The 26,776-nt window shown below is 34.1% G+C and overlaps 1 protein-coding gene across 1 annotated transcript in view; it reads left to right on the forward strand.

Annotated features, from left to right (window-relative positions):
• LOC107512506 (multiple epidermal growth factor-like domains protein 6) overlaps positions 1-26,776 on the forward strand; it is a 495,076-nt gene that overhangs the window by 371,256 nt on the left and 97,044 nt on the right. The window contains 2 exon segments of the mRNA XM_036219008.1: positions 22,747-22,866; positions 24,778-24,900. Coding sequence (XP_036074901.1) covers positions 22,747-22,866; positions 24,778-24,900 — 243 coding nt within the window.

A 26,776-nucleotide genomic window follows, 5' to 3' on the forward strand; every position in this document is an offset into this window, starting at 1 on the left:
GTGGAGCTCACAGACTCAGTGTAGATGAAAGCCAGTCTATTTCCTCAAATAGTTCTCCAGTATCTTCTCTAGGTTAGAGTGGTATTAGAAATTTTATTACTTTACACTCATTTCCAATTCCCAACATAGTTTTATCAACTGTCCTGTACTTCAATAATCATTTAGCAGAATTTGTTAAATAACTACTGTGTGCAAGACACCCCACTATGAGCTAGGTGAAGAAAAAATTAGAAACTTATTTTTATCATTAAAAAATTATTCCCAATGAAGCAGGATAAAGACCCTTTAGAGAGGATTTTTTTCATAACTATAGTGGGCACATGTGTGCTATAAATTGTAGCAGCAGCTGCAAATTTTCTTATTAATCTGACTGCCTGAAAGGATATTGCCTTCCAAATGTGAGCACCATCACTAAGGAAGAAATGCATCTTATTAGAAAGAGAATGTTGTAGATAATAATTGTGTGGTTTGTTTTGAGTTTGGGACTGGTGTGTGTGTGTGTGCGTGTGCGTGTGTGTGTGTGTGTGTGTGTGTGTGTGTGTCTGCGTGCGCGCGTGTGCGTGATGGTTTTCTTTAGGGAAGGACAATCATATCAAAATATATTAGCCAAAGATCCTCAGAAGTAGGTAGGAAATACACAGAAACAGATTTCCTTTAGCAATTGATTCCTCAGCATGCTAGTTATACTCCAACAAGCAAAGGATTTTTTGATATCTGTTTTATTTTGTTTGTTGCCTCTTCACGCATTCAAGCTGTCAGTTCTTGCTCTCTTAACAAAGGGAGCTATGAGCTGAAAATGTATTCAGATCACTGATGAACATTACAGGTCCTGGTGCCTTCCACACCACTAACTGAAATGAGATGGCAAACACTGTGGAGAGGAAGTCACAGTGAACACATATTACCTGCTGCAATGGAACAACATGTTGAAAGCAATATACTTTTTTCAGCACTATGTACCATTTTGCAAGATTGTGTGTTTAAAACAATCATTTTTCCCCTCCAATCTATTTCACAAGTTGTCTTCCATAAACAACTGTTGCCTTTTTTCGTCTCTGAAACCATTTGTGTCTCTAGGTTCATATTCAATTGCTTTTAAGAGAGGGCAGCCAGCTATAGCAATATGATTCATGGTGATGAGCTGTGACAGAATCAGGAATTTAAAGAGATGTCAAGTATCCCACTGAGTTTATAAGCTATCCCAAACAAAGATTTCTGGAAAATGCTTACATGCACAAACTAAGTCTGATGGGTGAGGGCTCTTATTTTCCACTGTGTATTTTGTTACTGTACATCAAGAAAAACTGGTATGCAGACTCAGTAGGGAAAAAAAAACTATATATTCATAGTAGTGTTTTTTATAAAAAACACATCATTTCTGTTCTATTTTTATTTATTTAATTAAGATTCTCTAAAAATACTTGGCATGCCAACCTTGACTCATTCAGTAGGACTGAGACTTTAGCACTCCTCTCATAATTTTCATCTGTTCCCTAATTGTACCTGCCAAATGATAAATTTCTTCTTTAATACAAATAATACATTTTTCTCAATCCTTCGTAAAATGTAAATAAAACTACTCTTTAAAATGTTGATATTCTTATTACTCTTTAGCATAAAATCTAAATGTAAACAATGTGCTAGCTTCTCTGAAAATGCAGCATCAAGACTGCATTCTCTTCCAGAGTACTTTTCCTAAGATCCTTCTTTATAGAAATTCTGGGACCAGCACTGCTCATTCCCGAGGTGGTTACAGCTTTTTCACAAATTAGGTCTTTTGGGTTTTTTTCCTTTCCTAACTTCTCAGTGTTTCTCCCCTTCTAGTCAACATATCTCCAACCTGGCAACACAGATCTCCTTAAGAAACTCCATTGGGGTCTCCCTTGCTCCTCTGTCCCTACGTCCCTATGCCTTCTCACTGTCAAAGAAATGAACTCCTTTCAGCCCACATACTCTTAGGGTTCCTTGATTAGGAATCTTTCTTCGGCCCCTTGAATTTATACACAAGAATGACAACTTTTATAAACACCAGGATTTACTTTTCTGAGCCAAAGACAAGAGAGAAAGGAGGGGGGCGCGGTGGGAGAAAGAGAGGAGGAAGATAAGCAGTTGAGATTAACATGGCAAGGTAGTATGGCAAGGCAAAGACCACCATTAGATTCTGAGAGAATAAATGCCCTAGCTATTTTAACACAGTTGATGAAGGATGGTGTTCTTTGCAACTAAAATCATGCATGTTTTATCTGAGCAACTATGCATGTTTTTGAGTTGTAGATTATTCTGCAGCAGTCATTCAGCATAACCAATAGAAAGTGGCAGATACCATTTTGCTGAGCACCAAGGGAGGTGGGTGTGAATTTACAAGTGCAAATCGATGTTTTGTGATAGCTATTGTTCATCACCAATGAAGTCCATAGTTTGCCATTAGTGAATAAGTAACAACTGGTAATTTTTGAAAGAAGTGGGAGAAAGATAATTATTAAGGTGTGAAGATTTCTCGCTTTTAGAATTATGTAGATGAACTAAGACTTACTTGACATATTATATAGTGTAGACAATTTCCCAAGACCATGGTTTTGCTACAGTTGAAATGAAATTAGGGACACAGAGTTGTTTTCCACTGTGTCCTGGTTTACTTAGGAGGAAATAATAATAGTCTCAAAGAAAATGTGCCTTCCAACAACTATTGACTTTAGCAATTACTCTGCTTAATTCAGTTCTTTGTTGATATAAGCAGATTCTCTGTGTACAGTCAGTCATCTAATCCTAATCGAACAAAAAGATGGAAAGACTTTTCTTTATTTGTTCAACAGACATTTATGAATCACCTTCTTTTTGTTTGGCAGCAGGCATGACAGTGATTTTTCTGCCCCTAGGAAGGTATTCATTTTGAATTTAGTTGACAGGCTAGTTCAGCCCTTTCAAAGAAAGGTCTTGGTAGCAAGACCTCCTTTCTTAGAAATAGATCATGGAATGCTGAATAAGACAGGACAGGGAAGTAGAGCCATTTTCCAACACCTGATTAGAGTGTCTCAGCATAGTTTAATTATTTAATTTCAAGTCAATGTTTGGGGACTTTGCCGTTACACATATTTTTCTATCAAAAGATATTGGGATTATTTAGATTCTACTCACTCTAATTACAGTTATGAAGTCAGATGGTTGAAATTTCATTGATTTAATCATATTGAACTATCCTATTTTTAATGGAAGTCCAAAATTGTACAATTGTTCCAAAGGAGTGACTTTAGAAAAATGTTAATCTTCCTGTGGGATGATTCATGGTTCACCTAGCTTGCTATCCAGAACCACCCACAAAAAGTCATGTGTCAGCCATAAAGACGTTTTCAGTGCTCAAAAGCACAGGGCTGTGATTTTGCTGACAATGTGTCACTGTTCAAGGCAGTAGAAAGAAAGCAACAAGGTGTTATTTTAAAAATATGAAGTCTTAGAAACCAGCAGTGATTTTACTAAACATTTTAGCATCATAAAAAGGGTGCAGAAAAACTTCAATGTTAACAATACATAAGGGAATCTAACACTAAAAGTGTGCAGCCACCATCTGGTAGCAGAGTCAAACACTTGAGAGTAAAGGGCCCACCCCTTGGCCTCCAATCCACATACAAAAACACTGGATTTAAAAGATGTGTGTAAGGCTTGACTGCTTTACTGACAAAATAGTTCCAACTTTTTGTGAATTAGATATGCTGTTTATTACTGAAGGTTGGAATAGAAAGTAAGAAGGAAAGCAGAAAAGGACTTCTCTTTTCTTTAGATCTCAAATGTTTTCTGTGTTATCTACTACTGATTTAACACTTTATGGTGCCTCTGTTTCCCAGTTTCTCCTTATCGACTCCTTGTCCTAAAATTCTCTCCATTAACTGAAAACAAGAGACTGCAGAGATCTCCAAGCAGAAAGAAAGATGGGCAAGAAGGGGTAGGAGCTAGGGTCAGAAGAGATAACAGGATTTTTATCATTGTCTGACATTACCCTAGGGCTGAGACATGGCCACTGGAACATAATTGAAAGGAGAATGGCAATCACCAGTGTCTGTCACATGATACTTCAGGACCCATCTTATACTTTCCCTTGCCCTCAGACATACACATGCAAACACACAAACCTTTCCATAAACCCTCTTTAAATAACTTCTATATATGCATGCATTCATTCAACTATTATTTAGAGTAGATACTTTGTTCTGACTTTCTTTCATGTTCTGACCATAGCTTTTTCTTTTTTTTTTTTCTTTATTGAGCAAATGATAAATATTTGTAGAAGATGAACTATAAAATACAATGGGTGAAAAAGGAAGAACAAACTTCAACTTTAATACCACAACCTCAACACTAGTGTTTATTGGTTACACTTTTGTCATATTATGTATGGGTTCTTCCAGAAAATATGTACTTTTTGTTTTGTCTGGCTTTTATTAATTTAATTTTATTAAAATCATACTGATTTTTATGGTTTTGTAAACTAACTTATTTTTTCTTCTTGCTTAATATCTTATACTTATATCTCTGTATCAGTTAAGATAATTCTACTACATAATTTTTAATAGCTGTGTAATAGTCCATTGAGTGAATCTAGCATAATGTCCTTGATCATTTTCTCATTATCAAATAACAAAAATTATTACTCTTTTATTTTTCAAAATAATGCTGCAATGAACACTTTTCTATTTTTATTAACATCTTCAATTGTATTCTTAGATTAAATTCTTAAAAATAAAATTATAGGGTCATAGTACAAGTCTGTATATGTAGCCAAACTACAATCATGAAACCATGTTTCACTCTACTAGAAATGTAAGAGTACCATTTAGTCTCAGCATTACCAGTTACATGGTCCAAAAGATATCTATTATTGTTTTAATTTGCCTGTTTTTGTTTTTGTTTTTAATACATGACGTTGAAATTTCTTTATGTATTCCTTGGCCATTTGAATACATTTCACATGGTATTATCTCTGAATACATTTTACATTATATTATCTCTTTATGCCTTTTTTCTATGGGCACGTGCTTTTTTGTTGATATATAGGAGCTTATTATATATTGTGGATATTAATGAATTCCTTAAAAGTTAACATAGATTCCAATATTTTTCCAATTTTTTTACATAGTTTATGAAAGTTCTTCTTGTCATTTTGAAGTATTTTCTTTTGTGTAACATATTTTCTTCCACTTTTTTCCTTCATATTAAACAAAATATAAATTTTTAAATGTGAAAGCCTATATAATAAATTCCAAATATGTGAAACTGATACTACCAAAAGATAAAAGTATAGTTTACTCTTAATATTTGATATTCCATTGTATGAGTTGCTATGAACTGTTTTTATTCAGAACATTTCTGACACTGTGTGGGATTTCTACACCAAGGAATTCTTTTATTCTATGCAGACACCAACTGGGTGTGCCACAAGTCCGTTCAATTCTGACATTAATTACCTGGAGTTGGCACAAATCTCACAGATTTAGGGATTTAGTTTCACAAGTCTGCCCCCACTCAGATGCCAATCACAAGTTCAGGCCTTCTATACTTCTGACCAACTGGCTGTAAATTGGGGATTCCTATGATCCATTTATCAGATTCAATAATATTATAGAATGGCTCACAGAATTGAGGAAGGCACTTTACTCACCATTATCATTTATTATGAAGGAAATAACTCAGGAAGTGCCAAATGGGAGAGATGCATAGGGCGAGGTATTGAGAATGAGTGCTGTAAAGCTTCTATGCCCTTTCTGGGCACATTACCCTCCTAGCACCTCAACATGTTCACCAATTAAATCTCCTCAAACCCTATTATTTATGGATTTTTATGGAAGTTCCATTACATAGGCATGATTGATTAAATCTTTGGCCATTGGTGAGTATTTCGTCTCTAGCCCTTATCCGGAGTACAGCAGCGGAGGCTAGAGGATGGGGAGAAGGAAAGTTGCAAACCCCTAATCACATGGTTTGTTCCTCTGGCAACGAGCTCCCATTCTGAAGCCATCTAGGAACCTGCCAAGAGCCATCTCATTAGCATAGACTCAGGTATTGTTGAAAGGGGTTTATTATGAATAACAAAAGATGTTACTCTCATCCCTATCACTCAGGAAATTCCAAGGATTTTTGAACCTCTTGTTCCAGGAACCAGAGGATAAACACCAAATATATATTTCTTGTTATAATCACAATATCCAGTTGCCATAGTTTATTGGACCAGTCCCTGATAAATGAAAACTTCAGTTAATGTCCTGGTGCATAATCTTTGGACATTTGTCATGTTATTTCCTTAGGATACATTTCTAAATGTGGAATTACTAAGTGTAAAATATGTACAGTTTTTTAGGCTTTTGAAACGATTTACTAATCTGTCTTCAAGAAAGGGGACCGATTTACATTTCCACCAATGTATAAGAGAGCTCGTTCTTTGATGTCTACCAACACAGGGTATTGTTATTCTTGTTTTTCTTGCATGTGGATAAACAAAAATAATTTTATTAAATTGTAATTTGTAAGTTTAAAGGGTTTATAAGAAGTGTAGAGGAAACCAATTTTAGAAGTCAGGTTGAGTTTAGACTTGATGTAGAAAAACAAGTGGGGGAGTCAGTATCTGTCGTGGGATTAGAAGTAACAATAAAGTTGGTATCTTAGGAAAATCGCTTTGACGATTAATTTGTTACAATGATTCAGGTATAATTAAATAAAGTTCAACAAAGATGTAACAGGAAGAGGTATAACTGAGTTGAGGAATAAACTAGAAGATATGATGAGAGACTAAAGTCATAAAGAGAAGAGCATTTCAAGGTTACTTAAGGAAGACACGTGTGTGTGTGTGCATATATGTGTGAGGAAGGGAGGTTATGGTGTGGAACTGTTCCAGGGTTTTATCTACTATTTAATCAGAGAAATTCTACTTTTAAACATTTATGCAAGATTTTTATTTTAAAAGGAGTTATGATGGCCATAAAAGATTTGAACCCTAGTAATTCTAGATTTACAAATGAGAAAAAAAAAATTGAGTCTTGAAAACACTAAATAACTTGTTTAAATTTATCCATTTGTTAAGTTATTCAAGACTATTTAGTGAGTGCCTACTTTGGGCTAGAGACTGAGATAGGAACTAGAAGTACAGCAGTGAATAAGACCAGTTGTTAAACTAAGAAATGTCTAAACCTGTTAAGAATCTTAATGAGTTTACTTGCCAAACTGCCAAAAATTGCCAGGAAGCAAAATCTCAATGGATTAAGAAAATGCTCAGAAGATTAGCAGTTTCACAGATTATTTTATACATTAGAATCAAAGGAGGAGACATAAGGAGGGTTACATGAAATCATTGGTGGTAGATTAATAGGGCCAGGGAAAGCAAAGTGAGGAAATCTCTAGGATAAAAAGTAAAATGGAGAGATACCTACTTTTTTACATTGGTAGGTACAGAATAGTGAATAATTAACATTTACAACACAGAGATGATATGTGGGGAACAAGATAACCATGAGGGGTTCTGTGGTCCTGAGCTCTGGTCCAGGAGTTTATGCCCTGAGGGTCTAGAAAAAAAGAGATTACTCCAACATTCCAAGGGTATGTTATTTCAGATACAAGAAGACAATAAACAGGCTTACTTAAAGACTGATCTTTGCCAAGACAGCTACAGGCCCAGGATCTGACAACTGCCATGACCTGATTTTAGTTAGAAATTTTAATGTTCAAATCATCATCCTATGTGATTACTTTTGACATCTGAGTTTGTAGGACCAGTCATGCTGGCCTTCCCTGAGCTTCTCAGGCTTCATATGTGGCCCCTTTTTCGTCCACACAGTCAAAGGTAAGAGTCAGACGTTGATCATAACAACCATGTCGATAGGTGTACAAATGTAAACTGAGATGTCTTATGAAGTAACAGGTCTTAGTTCAGACATCTTTCCAATATTGTGTCCCACTGCCTTTTACCATGGGAGAGGACCTGCCCAGGCTCTGTAATGACATCTAAAACTGAATCAAAATAAAAATAAACCCAAGGAAAGCATAAAGAAGTTAACAGATTTAATCAGGGCTGTACATATTTAACTCAAAAAAAAAAAAAACACTCTATTTCCAGATCATTAGAAATAATTATTACCTATTTTGGTGGTAGTGCTATTAATGTTGAAATTGTTACTTTTGTGTTTTCAGCAAACATTGACTCTTGGTCGTACTGTCATCTACTTCAAATTCTGTTACTTTATATTGAATTCACGAGTCCCCTGCTACACCTCTCCTCTCCCTGTGGTCTTTTTTGGTGTCATTAGCTCTCTTGCTTCAGGAACTATTGACATACTGATTGCAACAACTTCTACTAACGTCCTTTTAACTTTGTCATGGATCAATGTATGCCATATGATTAATTTTATTTTTATGGCTTTATGCTTTCTATTGTAAAAGCAATGCATGGTCATTGAAAAAAGTTTGGAACAAATAGTTAGTAAAATAACACAAAAGAAGTAATAGAAACCACCCATAACACCATAAAGAAGTAATATTTTTTAACAAATGGGTGTAGATCAAGTATTTTATTTGCATAAATGAACACTCCTCTATGCAATAGGATTGTATGATATTTTCTATTATATAATTTTCTTTATTAAAATCTGTTACATTATTTAATATCATAATATAACTTTCTACTATGTGTTTTTAATGACTGCACCACTATAATAGCTTATATTTATTTAGAATTACCTTTGTGTCGGTCACCACTGAAAAATAAATTTATATGCATTATTTCATTTAAAATCACACAAATTATATAAAGGAGGCACTATTACCATCCTGACTTTATAAAATAGGAAATGAAACAGTAGAAGTTGGATAATTGGCCCAAGGTTTTATTTGAACCCAAGTACTAAAACTCTGGAACCCAAGATTTTCAGGCTGACTGTAATAATGCATAACATACCATTGTTTTTATAATTGCCCTATTCCAATTTCCTGATGGTGGATCATTAGGTTTGTACTTTTTAATTTATTTTAAAGAAAATTACAATAAATATTTTTATTGATTAGTCTTTTTCTCACGTACTTGATTAGGTTCCTTAAGATAAATTCCAGTGATTAAAATTGTTAGGGTCCAAGGGTTATTTGTAAAATTTATGGCATATAGTTTTTATGCAAACTTAAATCTTTAGGCAGTCCATCCTAACAGATATAGACTGAAACTGGAAGCAATAGAACATTAAATTCAACTGCTTTCTTGATTTCTGGAAATCGTATCACCACTGTGCATCTTGTGGGAAACAAGCTAATAATCCTGTCCTGACCTTAGAGTTATAAAATAATTTAGAAGTCTAAAAGGTCATTTATATGAATTCAAATTTGACAAAATCTTTAAGACACAGGTACCCTGCATATATAAAAGGGCTCTCAGTAAGGGTTTGATTAGCCCAGATCTGGAAAATGTCCTGTATTTCCTATTTTTGTGATATTTGACCTAAGGAAATGTTCACTTGAATCCTTTGATAATTACAGAGATTATCTAGAAGCTAAATAAATGATATATTGGAAGATTAAGTTCAAATGGTCTTCATTGACCTATTGTACCTTTTGCAAATATATCAAGGAATTATATCTACCATCACTTTAATAGAATTTCCAACTGTGCCTTTTTCAATATTGGTATGTTTGAAAATACCTTTATACCTGGAAATTATTGATGGACTATATTAAGCTGCAGTAGCACTTTGGAAACAATTTGAACTTTTTGTACTTTAACATTTTCCAAATGAAAAATTAAAATAAAAGATCTGACGTGTGTGTGTGCGCGCGCGCGCGCTCGTGTTTGTATTTGACTTTCCTTAAAAAGTCTAGTATCCCAAGTAGTATACCAGTACCCCAACATCCCTCTGCATCATTAAAAGGAAAGTTCTTGCAAAATAATGTCCATATTTAGGAAGAGCTAAGCAATGAAGATTCATTTTTTGAATCTTCATTCATTGTTTTTCTCACTTTTTAAATCATCTGATGTTGTAATATTCTCTCCAATATTTTTTTAGCAGCAACATTTATTGAGTGGACACAATAAGTGCTGCTACTAAAAGAAAATTGCTCACGGCAGTGGGAAGCACTTCAACATGGTCCTCGGGGTTAGTACTGCACACGTACTTGGTTTCAAATAACTGATCCCTGATTGCCACTGCTGTCATTCTTCTCAGCCTCCTGCCTTCCTGTATTTATGCACCATAATTATGGATTGGGTTCAAAATTTTCAAACCTATGTTTTCTCATTGATAATGTTGGGTTATTAGAGAGGCAGTACAACCTAGTAGGATACAGGACTATGGGATCAAATATATCCAGGTTGGTCTCAACTTCACTCACTGCGATGATGAGCAGTCATTTAAACTTATTGGTTTCCTCCTCTGTAAATTGGGCATAATAGTTATACACATAGCATAAGGTTATGAATGAGATTAAATAAGATAATCCATGAAGAGAGCTTAGTAAGTTGCCAGATTCACAATAAATGGCTAGATACCTGAAGCAAAAGGAGTACATTTCAGGTACAGGGTTACAAAGCTGTTTCTTGACAGAGTCAGGACTGGAATTCAGACTTATTGATAGCACCAAATCCAATATTCATACTACATATAACCAATCCAGGCCAACCTTCATGGAGCCTTCCCTTACTGGATCTCATTGCTTGCTTACTGTGTCTAATACTTGATCTTCCTCTACATCTTTTCCCATATGTGCATACTTGTTCATCTCCCCACATAGTATAAATTATTTGAGGGCAATGGGAATACTTTATTTACCTTTTCTCTCAGTACTTTAGACATAGTAAGAATTCAATTAATCTTTGCTGACTTTAGTATTTGTCTTGATTCTTTTAACTCTCTACATAAGGATTCTTTATTTCCTATATACAAGCCTGGATACACTCTAGATTTTCATACCGCTCATAATTGTTTTATTTCAAATATCTTAAATTTTAAAATCTCTCTCTCTGTTGCTAGCTTATTATTGTTTTTTCATTTCAATTTCTTTCTTTACTATATTTACACTACTAATACCTAACAATAATCGAGAGCCTGTAATATTCCAGTTACTATATTAATTTTTTTGCATACATTACGTCACTTAATAGTCACAGCAGCCACATAGTTGATATTATGCTTGTTTTACAGATAAGGGACTTAAGGCTCAAAGAAGTCAAATGATTGTTCCAAGGTCACAGAACTAGTGGCTTTGGCTGAGTTGGGCTACACATTGATGTCTCTTTGATCTTTTCTCTGTGCCATTTTGACAGTTTAATATGTTAAATGTCAACATGAATATTCTAGACAAAATTATTATAGAAATTCTGAAGAATAGAAATTTTTAAGTAATATATTTAACTTTTAAAAGAATATTTAGTTCCTGTCCATTGGTTTTCTCATTGCATTTATTAATGCTCCACAAAGCAGATAGTCTCCAAGTATGTCAGAGAATGTGGCATTTGACTACCAGACCTCTTGTCAGAGCTAGCTGCAATTGTGTTAGAAATTGGCTCTCCAGCTGGGCTGGACTGCAGTTAGGAAACATGATTGTAGATGGTGAACTGCCACTGCTGGGATGTGAACCAGACATGAATGTTAAGCAATAGTGTCCACAATTTGCAACCCAGGAACTGCCAAATTGACAGCTAGACTAAACTATAGCAGCATAGGAAGATGTGGCTGGTTTCTCCACGCAGTCAATACAAAGTCTTATATTGCACTTTGATGAATATGATCTTACTGTCCCATAGACCGAGATGCTGTCAATTATGAATCTGTTAGATTCTTAGAGAGCATTTCATGTCTGCACGCCCTTGTAAGCCTCATAATGACCCTAACTCTAGTTGGTTTGGATTAGTCTTTAAAGGGAACGTGCAGTTCATTAAGCATGTAGAAGCTCCAAAGGCGGCCGTACTCTCCATGAGCTAAATAGATTCCTTGCATTTTATCTAGGACTAGATGAAAGGGATCCATAATGCTGTGCTAGAAATAAATCTTGACTCGCTGAGGGACTTGAACAGATATAGTGAGTGTATGAAATGAATAATATTAGTAATGAGCAAAACTTTAAAGGAAAATCTAAAGGTTTGGGGGTTTCTGTCTCTTTTTAAAGAACATGTACCAAATGATTGTTTTATCTCATTTATGCTTTGAAAATTTTTTTCTTTCAGGCTTGAGATAGCCATTTGGTATTTCACCAGATAGAAAATCTGCTTACCTTCCTCACCACCCTTTCACATGTTGCTTTGTCATGCATTTCCTTCATGCAAGGGACATTTTCAGATTTCTTTTATGTACTAGACACTGGGGTTAGAAATGAGGTGTTCTTTGATACAAAAATCAAAAGTACCTGCCCTCAAGAAGTTTAAGATCTAGTGAGGGAGACAAGTGCATAAGTGTAGCAGCACACTGGTAAAGTTGTACATAGTATATTATGGGAATCCAAGTGAACAGCACCTAAGCCAGGCTAGAGAGATTCAGAGAGGGCTTTTAAGATGTGATAACTCCTAAGTTAAGTTTTGAAAGGAAAGTAGAAATTGGTCCAGAGAAAAGTAGTGCTGAGTTCCAGATATCCTCTACATTAAAGGATTAGTGCACAAATAGAGAGCCCATTATATTTCAAATATTAACAGTTAAGGAAGCTATTAGACTAATCAGAAACAGACTCACAAATATAGAGGACAATCTGGTGACGGACAAAAGGGTGGGGGATGAAGGGTTAAAGAAGTACAAATTAGTAGTTGATAAATGGTCACAGGAATGCGGAGCATGGCATAGGGAATACAGTTAGCAGTAATGTAATGGCTAGGTGGAAAACCAGAGGAGAGAAGGAGCAATTAGGGGAATGGTTTTATAAACTATATATATAGTCTAACCGATGTACTGTATTCCTGAAACTAATAAAATAAAATTTAAAAAGATTTTTAAAAAAAGGCTACTGGAATTTTAGAGTGGATATTTTGATTATCATATATTCAAGTAATTTTTCTTAGAAATATATTTCTTGGGCCAGAATTTGTTTCTGGTAAAATGTTACTACACCTTCATATATGATCGTTTAGCCACATGAGTGCTTTGTTAAACATTGATATCTTACCCTCATAAATAGAATCATTGGTTTTGAAACAGCTTTGAAAGCCAAGAAGTGAGGATCTAAAGAGAGATGAAATCAGGAGATTCTGACTAGTAATTCATTTTAGCAAATGTTCCTGGAGTCTGTGGGGTTATGCGTAAAGGTTACCAACATACATTTCTGGAAAAAAAAAAATGATTTTGAGAGAGTAACACTAGGAAAAGAAGTAGCCATCTCCTTCCTAAGGACCTATAATCTTTCTGTCTTTAACTGCTGAAATTCTGGCCACTGGAAATCCAGAGGAAGTGTAATAGAACATTTTTCAGGGAGAAAATATTGGGGGCTCAAGTTTGAAATTTATGTCACTGATTATAATAAAATAACATTTAGCTGCTTCAGTATACATTTGTACGGATCCTAAATATTTTTTTCTTCCTTAAAAATTAAGGGGTAGGTATATATTTAATTTTACTAATAATTCAAGAATATCTTTTGGCTGTTTATGAAATACATTCTTTGCAAAGTAGAAGTATATGACAAACATTCATTTGAGATAAATATTATAATCATAGGTGAATTTTAAATTTTTAAATCTTATATTTATCTCATATTTGTTAGAACTTAAATAAGGTTTTAAGTTTTATTGGGAATACATAAAATAGTTTTTTTTTTTTACTTAAACATTTTCCAAAATTGTCACTAATAACCAAGTGCATGAAATGATTTCCAGAGTATGAGCTGTTCAAGATAAATTGCTGTTAAACTAATGGGTTTAGTGAAATTCATGCCAGCTCATCTGCTCAAATTACCTTGTAATATTTTGTTCTCCAAGTTGCATAGGACATGATAAAGAAGCAGCATTTTTTCTTTTAATTTGAAATGTCCTATGTGTGCATAAACAGTCAAGATACTGAGGGATTTAAGATTGCAAAGTCGGTGAAAGATTTTATCCTATATGGCTTCAGGGTGAAAATTTTGAAATGAAACATTTTCTTAATAAAATACACATATTTTAATAATCTTTTATAAAGAGAAACGGATTAGTGAACCAAGACTCAGGAGACCTGGAAATTTTACTTTGACTGTACCACTTATCCACTTAAATTCTTCAATGGCATACTATTGAATTTAAAATAAATTCCAAAATCTTTAACTGGGGACCTCAATGTCTTATATTTGCAGCCAAAGAGAATTTCTGTTGTTCTTTGGATATGCTATACTTTTTCTACTTCTCTAGACCTCTGCTCTGAACTCTCTTTTTCAGTCATGCTCCTTCTCAGCTACAGTCTCTCACATCATCTTGTTTATTTTCTTCACAGCACTCACAATAATCTATGATGATTTTTGTTATTGGTTTACTGATACCCTATCTATCTCATCCACCACAGTGAATCTTTCATGAAGGCAGGGACATGGTCCTATTCATTACTATGCATCTTGAGTCTACCACCGTGTATCTATTGAGTGTTGTTCAAGGTAACTAGCAACCAACAGACCAATACCTAAAACCAATAACTACATCTTTTTTCCATCAAACCATAGTTAATGAAACACCTTCTATGTAAATTCTAGACAGACGAGAATATCCAGGTATATGAGTCAGAACCCTGCCTTCAAGGAGTTATAATCTATTCAGAAATATAGAATGTGTCCTGTTGTTGATATCTTAAAGTTTAAGATAGCATATTATAAGAACTAAATATATAACATCATCCATCATTTCCTATATTTGTTCAAAACATTAACTGATTGGTTTACAATAAAAACAGTATAATAGTCAAATAAGTTTGGCAAATTTAAATACCCTATCATCTTTTGGATGACCATTATACCATATAAAAGGCTCTGAGGAATTCAATGGAGAATTGTTTTGCTGTATTCAACAAGTTTATTTTATGTTGGAAACTTTTATTATGTAATATCTACCAACATCATCCCAAACTACTGTTGTAAGAGACCTAATTTGAAAAAATCTGTTTGATTTCAATGAAATAATTTAATGAAAGTCATCACTAAGATCATTGGGAAAGATTTCATGGAGGGTGTAATACCTAGAATTGAGTCTTGGAAAAAGAATAGATCTTAGTCAATCGGGTTGTCAGAATAACGACTATCTGGGTAGGGAGAGCAGGAAATAAGTGAGGTGGGAGTATTTAAGTCACGAATCAATTCTTTCACATTTATAGGGCCATACAAATTCTCTATTTCATATGAACAAGTTGTGGTTGTTTGTATTTTTATTTTTTGAGGAATCAGCCTATTTCACCTAAGTTGCCAAATTTATGTGTGCAGTGTTGTTTGTAGTAGTTACTTATTGCACTTTTGATGTAATCAGGGTATACAGTAATATCCCATTTCATTCCTAATATCAATAATTTATATGTTCTCTCTTATTTTCCTTATCACTCTTTTATTGTCTTTACTGATCTAGTGTATAAATTAGCTCTTTATGTCAATAATATTCTCTATTTTTTATTTACAATTTCATTGCTCTTTTCTTTTATCTTGCTTATTTAGTCTATTTTCTTTGGATTTATTTTGTTCATCTTATTCTAAGTGCTGGAGTTGGGAGCTTAGATTATTGATTCGAGACCTTTACTCTTTCTCAAGTATTTAGTTTCATAAATCTCTTTCTCTGTCCTCAAATTTTTTATGTTAAATTTTTATTTTTATTCAGCTTAATATTTGTTATTTTTTCTTGAGACTTCCTTTTTCACCCATATATTACATGGAAAAGTCTTGTTTAGCCTTTATGTATTTAGGGGTTTTCCTATAACCTCTCTGCTATTGATTTGTCAGTTGATTTTATTGTGTAGTTAAAGAACACATTGTGTTTCATTTATTTTATGGCCTAGAATGTAGTCCACCTTAGTATGTTCTGTGGGCACTTGACAAGAATGTCTGCTGCTGTTCTTAACCGGAGTGTTTTATGTGTTATCTAAATCTTGTAGGTTGATGGTGTTGTTGAGTTCTTCTGTGTTCTTCATGGCTTTCTGTCTAGTTGTTCTGTTATTAAGTGGTAAAAGAATGGTGATAAAGTCTCCAACTATAATTCTGCATTTGTCTGTTTCTCCATTTCTGTCAGCTTTTGCTTCACATACTTTGCTGTTTTATTGTTTGGTGCATTTATGTTTATACATTATGTCTTCCTGGTGGATTGACCTTTTTGTTATTCCTTTTATTATTATATAATGTCTTTGTCTTTGATAATTTTTTTTTGTACTGAAGTCTACTTTGTCTGATATTAATATAACCATTTCTGTTTTTTTTTTAATTAATGTTTGCATGATATATATTTTTCTATTCTATTGCTTTTGATTAGCCTATATCATTATATTTTAAGTGAGTTTCATTTAGATACTACATAGTAGGATCATATTTTTTAATCTACTCTCTAAATCTGGGCCTTTTAATTGGTGTAGTAAGCCAAGTATATTAATGTAATTATTGATATGATATAGCTAGTTTGCCATTTTGTTTCTGTTTGTTGTTTCTGTTTTTTTATTTTTTTTGTCTTTTTCCTGTTTTCCTGTATGTTACCTTTACATTTTTTAGAATTCCATTTTGTTTCATTCATAGCAGTTTACATAGCTTTTTACTGGTTGCTCCAGGTATTACATTATGAAAAACTAATTTATCTCCTGGTGGCATAATTTTACCAGTCCAAGTGAAGTGTAGGACCCTTAACTTCTTTTTCCTTTACTCTTCTTTATTTATGTATAATTGTTTACTGTTTCTTCTATGTGTTTTTAGAACCATATTAGACAATGTTATAATTTTCGCTTCAGCCATTAAGTATAATTTAGAAAACTCAAGAGGGGAAGGCAAGTTTATTGTATTTATATATTTTTTCTTCATCTCACTCTTTCTTCCCGATGCTCTTGTTCTTTCTTTCTTCCTGATGTTCTAAATTCTCTTACCCCCACCCCTTTTTAATTATTTTCTCTCTATATAGAAAATTCCCTTTAGACATTATTTTAGTGTAGTCTGTTGGAGATAAATTTTCTTAATTACCTTTATCTAAGAATGTCTTGATTTCCCCTTCATTTCTAATTTTGCTGGATATAGGATTCTGGGTTGTTTTCTTTCATTACTTGAAAAATATTATCACTTCTTTTTGGTTTCGATTATTTCCGATGAGAATTTTCTGTTGTTTTACATGTTCCCCCTATAGGTAAGGTGTCATGTCTCTATTGTTGCTTTAAATATTTTTCCATTGTCTTTTAATCTTTAGAAGTTTGAGTATGATGTGTCTTAGTGCAGTTTTCTTTAGATTTAAATTGCTTGGGCTATAGCTTTTTGGATTTGTAGACTTCGTCCTTTGCCAAATTTGGGAAATGTTCAGTCTTATTTCTTTGAACACATTTTTAGCTCTGCCCCCTTTCTTCTATCTCCTAGGACTTTATTTACACAATATTACATCTTTGTTACAGTTCTTTAAGTGTCTGAGGCTCCATTCTTTTTCTTTTCTTGTCTCTTCTTTCTCACTCTATTTTCTCTATATCATTCCATTTGGGTAATTTCTATCTTCTATTCACTGATTCTTCCCTCTTCACCCTCCATTCTTCTTTTTAGCCCATTCATTTATACTCTGCTTCAGTCATCATGCTCTTTAGTTTGAAATTTTCAATTTTGCTCTTCTTTACATCTGCTATTGCTTGATGAGACTCTATTTCATTTGTTTCAAGCATGTTTGCGATTGGTGATTAAAGTATTTTTATATGACTGCATTAAAATTTTTTTCAGATAATTCTAACATCTCTAATATCTTATTCTTGGTGTCTATTGATTGACTTTTTTGATCATTTCAAGATCTTCCTGGTCCTTTATATGATGAGTGATTTTTCTATTGAAACCTGGACATTTTGTGTATTATGTTGTGAGACTCTGCATCTTATTTAAATCTATTTTAGATAATTTTTTGGACACTATTCTGGAAGAGGAAAGGGTTTGGGGGACATCATCTTGTTACTGTTTGATGGATATAGATGTCAGGATTCCTAGCTGGATTCTAAGGACTCCCAAACAGTGTATGCCTCATTATTTCTGTTCAGAAATAGGATTTCTAGTTCTCCCCTAGGCCTCTACGTATACCACTTGGCTAAGAGATGTAGATGGTGGAGTGTCCTCATTGCAACTGCATGGTGGTGAAAGTCTTGACTTTCCAATAAGCCTCCTCTGATAGCACTCCAGTAGGGAAGGGAGAAACACTTCATTACAGCCTAGTGAGGGAAAGATTCTAGGCTTTGGTGTCATTGGTGAGGATAGGGCCACAATTTTTTTCACAGCATTTGGGTACGACAAAGCAGTTATTTTCTTAAAGTTTCTATCTTGCTAGTGTGTCTCTTTCCTGGTCCTTTGACTAGATAAGCTTGTTCTGAAATTCAAATTACTTGATACTGCCTGCTTATCTAGGTACTCAGACTTTTCTTTACCTGCTGTTTTCATCATCTCTATTATTACTAAAACTGTTTTTTTGAATGAGTTTTCTCCCAGAAATGGGTCACATTTTTTACTCCCTACAGATGTTTATTAATTTTTTATGGAATGAAAGACATTACAAATTTTACATGGTTGAGTGCTAGCTTTCGTTGCTCTCCTTTAAAAAAGCATTGTACTTTTTTTGAATGCCAAGTTCAGTTACTTACAAATAGTTTGATCCTGTCAAGTACTATTTTTAAGCTTTGTTAAGGTGAATCTAGAGCAAACTTTATTCTGATATTAGATTAGCCCTACTACTGAGCCATGGCCTTTCTGGGATCTCTACTGAATGCCCATGTATCCAGTAAGTTTTCTCCATTCTGGCTTCTGAGAACTGATTCTTGGCCCTCTGTGTGCTCTGAGAATTGTTTAGCTTACAGCTGCCCTAAGTCTTCTTTCCAGTGTATTGTATATTGTTCTTTATCTAGGCTTGTAGAGACTACACACACACACACACACACACACACACACACACACACGTAATAGTATTTACTCCAAGATTCAAGAGGATTGTTATATAGATTTCTGGAGGTTTTTTCCCCCTCTTTGTAACATCACCTACCCTCTTTCTAGCACTGCACAAATTCTAGTTGCCTTGACAGTTATGAACTCTGATCCATCTCTTCAATTTACCAACATCATTGAGCTCTTTTGTTTTCTCTTTCTTGTGTTGTAATCCAGAAATTGCCTCCAGTAAAACCCAAAACAATAATTTAGCATTGTTTCTTTTTATTCAGGGTTCCACCTCCTATGCTGACTGTTTTCCAATATCTACAAACAGTGGTTTTATATATTTTTATCTAGTTATCTAGTTTTTTATGGTAGAAGGTAAGCCCAGTCAATGTTATTCTTTCAGGATCATAAAGCAAATTTGAACAGACCCCACTTAAGGGTACTGCCCTATATCTCTCCACAAAAGAAGAATTAGAATCTTGACTCAAAATATTACTTGTATCCCACATACTACTTTTAAATGTCCTCCTATGTTTTGTTGAGAATAAAAACTGCATGTTTACAACCAAATACTTTATTGTAGGAGTTTTATTTTTATAGTTCTTCCATGCACAATTCATATGGATTAAGTTCGCAGTGGGAATTAGTCTCAAAAACAGAAGAAACTTTTGACAGTATGAGGGCTTGCTGTAGGAAAGTTATATCTAGCTCTTTTCTGGAAGAATAACAACTCATACCTGGAGACCTTGGGTATTAATAAGGCATTAAGGACAAGAGAAGAGGTTCCCAGAAGTATTAGTCAATGAGAAGAGGATATCAAAGATAATTGCAATCTACTTTATAACCTTGCATCTGGTAGAATTGACCTCTAACTTTTCAGTATTATGAGGAGAAGTTACCTATCTCATTGTCTTGAGAGTTGATAATAGGGTACATAGATTAAAGAAATTAAGTTTCTGATGTAAACATGGCTGTGTAGGTCAATGTCTTTCTCTTATCCTATGACAAATCATACAGTGCAATGAGAAAATCAAACAAAACAAAAAAGTCTCTCGTGTGTGTGTATGCGTGTGTGTGTGTGCGCGCGCGCGTGTGTAGTGAGAGAGAGAAATTAGGGGCAAGGCAGAATGAATTTTTAGACATAAATGTAAGAGTTACTTAGAGAGCTGATACCAGGCAGAAGCAATACAAGAGAAAAAAGGACAAGAAAAGATAATTTTTTTTAAAAAAAAAGGAAAGCACTAGTAATGATTAGTATAGATATTCATGAAATAGAGAATAAAAAACAAGAGAGAAAATTAGTAAAACCAAAAGTCAGTTCTTTGAAAATATAAAAAATTAACAAACCTTTAGTTAGACTCTCGAAAAAAAGGGAGATGACTCAAATTACTAAAATCATGAATGAAAGAGGGAACATCCCTACTAACCCTAAGGAAATAAAAAGGAGAATAAGGTAATACTATGAACAAATTTATCACAACAAATTAGATAGATGAAATGAACAAATTCCTAAAATGGCAAGAACTACTGAAACTGACTTCTGTAGTAATACAAAAATTGGTTAGACATATAATAAGTAAAGAGATAGAATTAGTTATTTTAAAACTTCTCATTAAGAAAAGCTCAGGCCCACATGGTTCTAATAGTGATTTATACCAGTTTAAGTAGAATTAATGTGAATTCTTCACAAATTGTTTCATAATGTAGAAAAAAAAGAGCATACTTCTCAACTTATTTCATAAAGTCAATATTACTCTGCTACTAAAACCACACAAGGATTTCACAAAAAAGAAAAACTACAGACCAATATGAATATGAATATAGATATACAAAATCCTCAATGAAATACTAAGGAAACCACATCCAACAATGTATAAATGAGAGTGTGCACTATGATCTAGTAAGATATATCTCAAGAAAACAAGGTTGTTCAACATCTGAAAATCAATTAATACAATATACCATATCAACAGAATAAAGGACAAACCCCACCTGATCATACCAATACATGCAGGGGAAAAAAAACCTTGACAAAATCAAACACCCTTTTTTGATAAAAAGAGCTCAACAAACTAGAAAGAGAAGAGAATGTCTTCCACCTGATAAATGAAACCTATGAAAAACACACTACTTCCATTATGCTGAATTTCTCCAAGATCAGAAAGAAGATAAAGATGATGCCATTCAACATTGAACTGGAAGTTCTAGCAAGAACAACAAAAGGCAACAAAATAACACAAAAGTCACCCAAATTAGAAAGGCAGAAGTAAAATATCTCTGTTTGGAGATGACATGATCTTGTATATAGAAAATCTGAAGGAATCCACTTAAAAAAAAACTATTAGAACAAATAAAAAATTTACCAGAGTTGCAGGTATAAAGTCAACACATAAAAATCAGTTAGATTTCTAAACCCTAGCAATGAACAATTTGAATGTAAAATAAAGAAACAATTCTACTTATAATATCATCAAAAAAAAGATAAAATACATAGGAACAAAATTAACCAAAGAAGTGTAAAAATTATCTATTGAAAACTATAAAACATTCTTGAAATAAATTAAAGACCTCAAATAGATAGGCATTTTATGCTCATGGATCAAACAACTTAATATTGTTTAAATGGTAATACTGCCCCAATTCGATCTACAAATTCAACTCAATCTCTATAAAAACAAGGAGCAGAACAGCGTATATTGTATCTGTAATAGATAGATGACATATAGATAGAGAGATAGATAAATAGATAGATGATAGATGATTAGATAGGTGATGATAGATAGATAGATAGATAGATAGATAGATAGATAGATAGATAGATAGATGATAGATGGATGGATGATAGATAGATACTTGTATATTTTCATAGTCTGGAAGGATTTACAAGAAACTAATGAAAGCATTTATGTGTGGGAGTGATTGGGTTAAAAATGAGAGAATGTAGGGACAAAGTAGATTTATCTATTGTTTTGCTTTTTATATGCTGTGTATTTTTTTAAGTATAAGGAAGGAAGGAGTAGAAATTCTGCGGTCCCACCCCAGCAGCCTGTAATGTAGAGAAGGCTGGATTTACAGAGTCAGACCAGAATCATTTAACTCATAAATTTGGTAAGCCCTGTGTGGTAGTATCCTCATAGGATGTGTTGCTTCACATTGCTTTGGACTTTCAGAGAATATATCTAATACTAAGACAGGAGCAAGTGAGGGAGAGGAGGCCAGCTGACTAATTCCAAGAGAATCTGAATTTATTACATTTCCATGGTAGCTGTAGCTAAGACTCTTCCATGTGTCTCCAGTAAGCCTTCTCCACCACTGTGGTTGCTTATCAAAAGGCAGAGGACATCTAGAAGAGGTAAAAAGATTTTTCTAAGGACGATTCTGCTATTCAAAGTTGTAGAAAAGATGGAGAGAGAAGAAGATAAAAAGCTAAAGTATATGGAGGAGTTTCTGCTGATTATTTAACTTTGGGCAGATATACTTTTGAAAGGAGTGAAATTAAGCTAATTTTGCTTTGGCCTTGATACATGTTTAGGTTTGTACAGATTTCAGATCACACAACCTTTTGATGAATTAGTTCCATCAGAAAGTGGAAATTTTCAAGAGTCCTTACCACCTCTATGTGAAAAACCCAATGGCCCCAATTCCTTTTTTACCTTTCTCCACCCTTTCACTCTGTATATCTTTCTAAAGTTAATTAATTGCTAACTATCACTGCTTAATTGCTTTTAGAGATGGACCCCTGCACAGGTGGGAATAGATGTGCCTACATCTGTCAGAGTGAGAACGGAGTGGCCAGGTGTGCCTGTCACCCAGGCTACCAGCTGTCTGAAGACAAAAAGGCCTGTGAAGGTAGGAAGTTGAAGCTGATGGCTTAATTGTGTAATTGTTTGAATTTTGTGGTAATTCAATTTGAATAGTCAGAATGGCTAGAAGAAAGGTGTTTTCATTTAGGCTTACAAAGGAACATTTGTATTCTTATTTGATAATTCTGAAAGGTATTTTTATGATACTATAAAAACTCAGTGAAATTTTTAGTTACAAATAAAAGGTCTGGTGTTTTCAGAATTAATACTTTTTGTTTCTGTTTCTCATTCTGCGGTAAATTCCAAAATTAATATTTCAAAACCTTTCATAACCACTCAGGGAGTTTTTTTATTGTAGACTACAGAAGGTGGGAATAAGCTTTGAAAAGCAAGTATGTGCAAATGAGTGTTCTCAGAAGTTAGGGATAATTGAATTCAAAAAAAGAAAAAGAAAAAGAAGAAGAAGAAGAAAAGAAGTAATTTTGCAAATACAAGTTTATATATTTCTCTTTCCTAGAAATAGCAAAACAGACATACTTCAAAGATGAAAGTGATAAATTACTCCATGAAGAGAACTGATAAGTGAAGTCATTCCTGTGGGACAGTCTTTGTTTTAGTAACTTCTGAATAATCAAATAATCCTTCGTTTTTATCATGACATCTTCATAACATGAGAAACAGTTTATTTGGATTAATTATGAAAATACCAAAATGTTTCCTGACTTATGGGACTGATAAACACTTTGAAAAAAATGAAAAAGAATTAGACATAAAAATCGATGTTTACTTTTTTTCTTTAAGCCAAAACTTAAATTTTCTGTGGATTGTGTTAACACACTTTTCTGATAAATAATATATCTGCTTTGGTCTTCTGTTTACATAGCACTTGGTACACAATAGGCACTTGTTAAATATTTGTGGAAAACTGACAAATATATACATATATATGTATATCTCTATCTATATATAATACCTTTCAAAGTTTTATTTTAATAGCTGGTGCATTATTCCTAGAAAGTCTGTCCCTCAAATTACTGCTTACTTAGGGTTTTACATGAATGAGTTTCTCTTAAGTACCCTTGATATGCAGGACAGGACAAGAAGGAAGTTCTAGTAGAGAAAAATGATGATGAAACCTATCCATTTAAAGGGAAGGAGCAGGGACGACCTGGGCCGCACAATGAAGTGACACTGAATAAACTTGGCTATTCGTGTCAGGAGAGAGGGCACCTTTTCTGACTTACCCCAAGATAACTCGCAGATTACAGTCCTAACATTACCCCTAAAGTTTGTCATGAAATATCTCACTTTTATTATTATTTCACATTGCTCTAGTATATATTCATAGTCTTTGAAAACAAATTACATCATTCTATTTATAGTATTCTGTTTTTAGTAGTTTGATCAATGAAAATGTCAAATCCTAGAAAACAGCATTCATACACGAGCTGCGCTTTTTTTTCTAAATGGAAAAAAGGTTTAAATAGCACATAAAAGTAACAATCATATGTACAACATATACTGTGAATTGCTATATACAAAGGCCCCAAATCGCCTTATCTAAGGCCACACATACTGTCTACCTTAAGGCAAGGAGTTATCATTTTTTTAGTAAAGAATGTGGTATATATTCCTGAAGACAAAGTACAATGACTTCTACCTGTATTATTAGAGAATACATAAGGTCTATATTTTCATTCGTTTTCTTTTCTCCTTCCCCTAATTAATAGACACTAGTAGGTTTTAACAGATAGAAATAAATGAGAGTGTGAGACCAAAACTAGAGTTAATGTCATTCACAGTTAGTTTATTTACAAATGTGGAGCCTGTGTGGTATTTTATTGTTACCCTTGATATTACAGTTCAAGGAATGGATGCTTTAGTTCATTTTTATAGTTTACACATAAATTTTTATTCAAGCTCCAAAGACATAGCTGCTGTGTGTTTCTCTCTGCAGACATAAATGAGTGTGTGGAAGGGCTCGCTCACTGTGGCCATCGTTGTGTAAACACAGTTGGATCTTTCACTTGTGCCTGCCACCCTGGCTTTGAGCTGGGAGCTGATGGAAAACTGTGTTACAGTAAGTGGCAACAGTCACAGCCCTGGAAATGTGTGGCATTTGACAAATGTTGAACAAGAGTAATAAAAGAATGATCCTGAGTATCTTGCCACAGCAGAGGCTCCTGAAAACATTTTCCACGGGGATGGGGTAGGGGTGAGAGCTTAGAATTCCAACCCCCTCATTTTAATTTGAAGAAACGGGGGCCCGGGGTTAATAGAAAGTGGCTGGCATAATGTTCCCCAGTGTAGACGGCAAGGACTAAGTTTCAGGTCTTCTGACTGGGTTCCCCCAGGCTCATGGTTCTCCTGGAGAATAGTCTGCCTTCTTCCATCCTCTGTGCCATGCAGTATTGATTGAACACTGGTAACTCCAATGTAAACCTCAAGGAAAAGGAAGTCACAAGAACGAAGGAACCAGCAGTCCAAGGAGCAGGTCTAGACTGTAGTAAAACGTCTGACACATTTGATACTCTAAAGGGTCCTTTTTGTGTTAGCCTTTGTCCCCCTCCCATTATTTATTTATTTCCATCTTGCCTATTTAAGCAACCCCCCATGACTTTGCATTCTCTTTCATTGACTCATCCCTCTCCTCCTGTTCTTCGAAAAATTATGATCCACGTCATCTAATCTTAGCTTCTTCCTCACCTAAGCTCAGATAAATAATTTAATTCATTCCTTATTATAAATATATTAAAATTTTAATTTGCTGACTTGTTAGCTGCTATTAATAGCTATCGCAGCTATTTCCTTCTCTCATGTCTTCCCCACTGGTCTGCTGCTTAATCTGTAGGTGAACACACTTCCTCCTTTCCTAAGCTTAAAACTATCTGATACAGATTCTTTCATGTTCCACGATCTCTAACTCAGTATTTCCCATCCTCACATATCCTCTACTTCTTCCCTCCTTTTTCAAATGACAGATTTTGCTTTTTAATTTATTTGTATGATTTCTGTGTCTTTGCTGTTTATGTGATCATGGTATAACAGCAATTCATTTTTCTTTCTTATCAGATCATACCTTTCTCTCAGGGTCTTCTCCCCTTTTTTCTACACTTCATATCTATACCTTAGCAGGTAAGATTTTTTATGTTTAAAACACAACCATATTAATTGATTTTACTTGAATTTCAGGACCATAAATCTTAAATGATTAAGCAAAATGGCTGGACAAATCTATACTATCAGAACATGTCCACTTTCATCCTCATCAAAATGAATGTTTACTATCTTCTTTTTTTCTTCTAAATCTCTGTTATCACCCCTCTTTTGCCTTTATCCTTACCTTATCTCCTATGTCATAAATAAAATGGGTGCAAACTACCATTTAAACTAGCAACTAATCTGAAACATCTCATAAAATTGTAAAGAAAACCCTTCACTCCAATTAATATGAAGGAAGTGGCCCTGCTGCTGTCAAAGGCTATCTTCTCCATTGTCCTTTGGATACCATTCTTTCTCATTATCCCTCGATCTTTGCTATTTTGGTTATCTAATGGATTGTTCTCAACAGCATATCAACATGCCCCAATATCTCTTGTCTTTGAAGTACCCTCAGATAAGCCTACATCCCACTGGAGTTCTAATTTGGTCACCTTCACAGCAAATTTTTGTGACTTTGCCAATGTCTTCCTCTTTATCTTGCATTTTCTCATCATCCAAGACTAATTAGATTATCACCTCTACATCTCCATGGTGACCCATGACCTCCATGTTACCAGACAGCATGTTACCTTCTCTGATTTTATCCTGTTATACCTCCCAGCAGCTTTCAACACAGATAATTAACCCCTATTCTTGAAACACTTTCTCCTCTCCCATGTTTTCACACTTTCCTAGTTTTCCTCTCCATCTTTGGCCCCTCTCTTAATGCCAAATTTTTATTTCCACTTGTCCTT

Source organism: Rousettus aegyptiacus, unplaced genomic scaffold, assembly GCF_014176215.1.
Source record: "Rousettus aegyptiacus isolate mRouAeg1 unplaced genomic scaffold, mRouAeg1.p scaffold_m13_p_4, whole genome shotgun sequence".
NCBI lineage: Eukaryota > Metazoa > Chordata > Mammalia > Chiroptera > Pteropodidae > Rousettus > Rousettus aegyptiacus.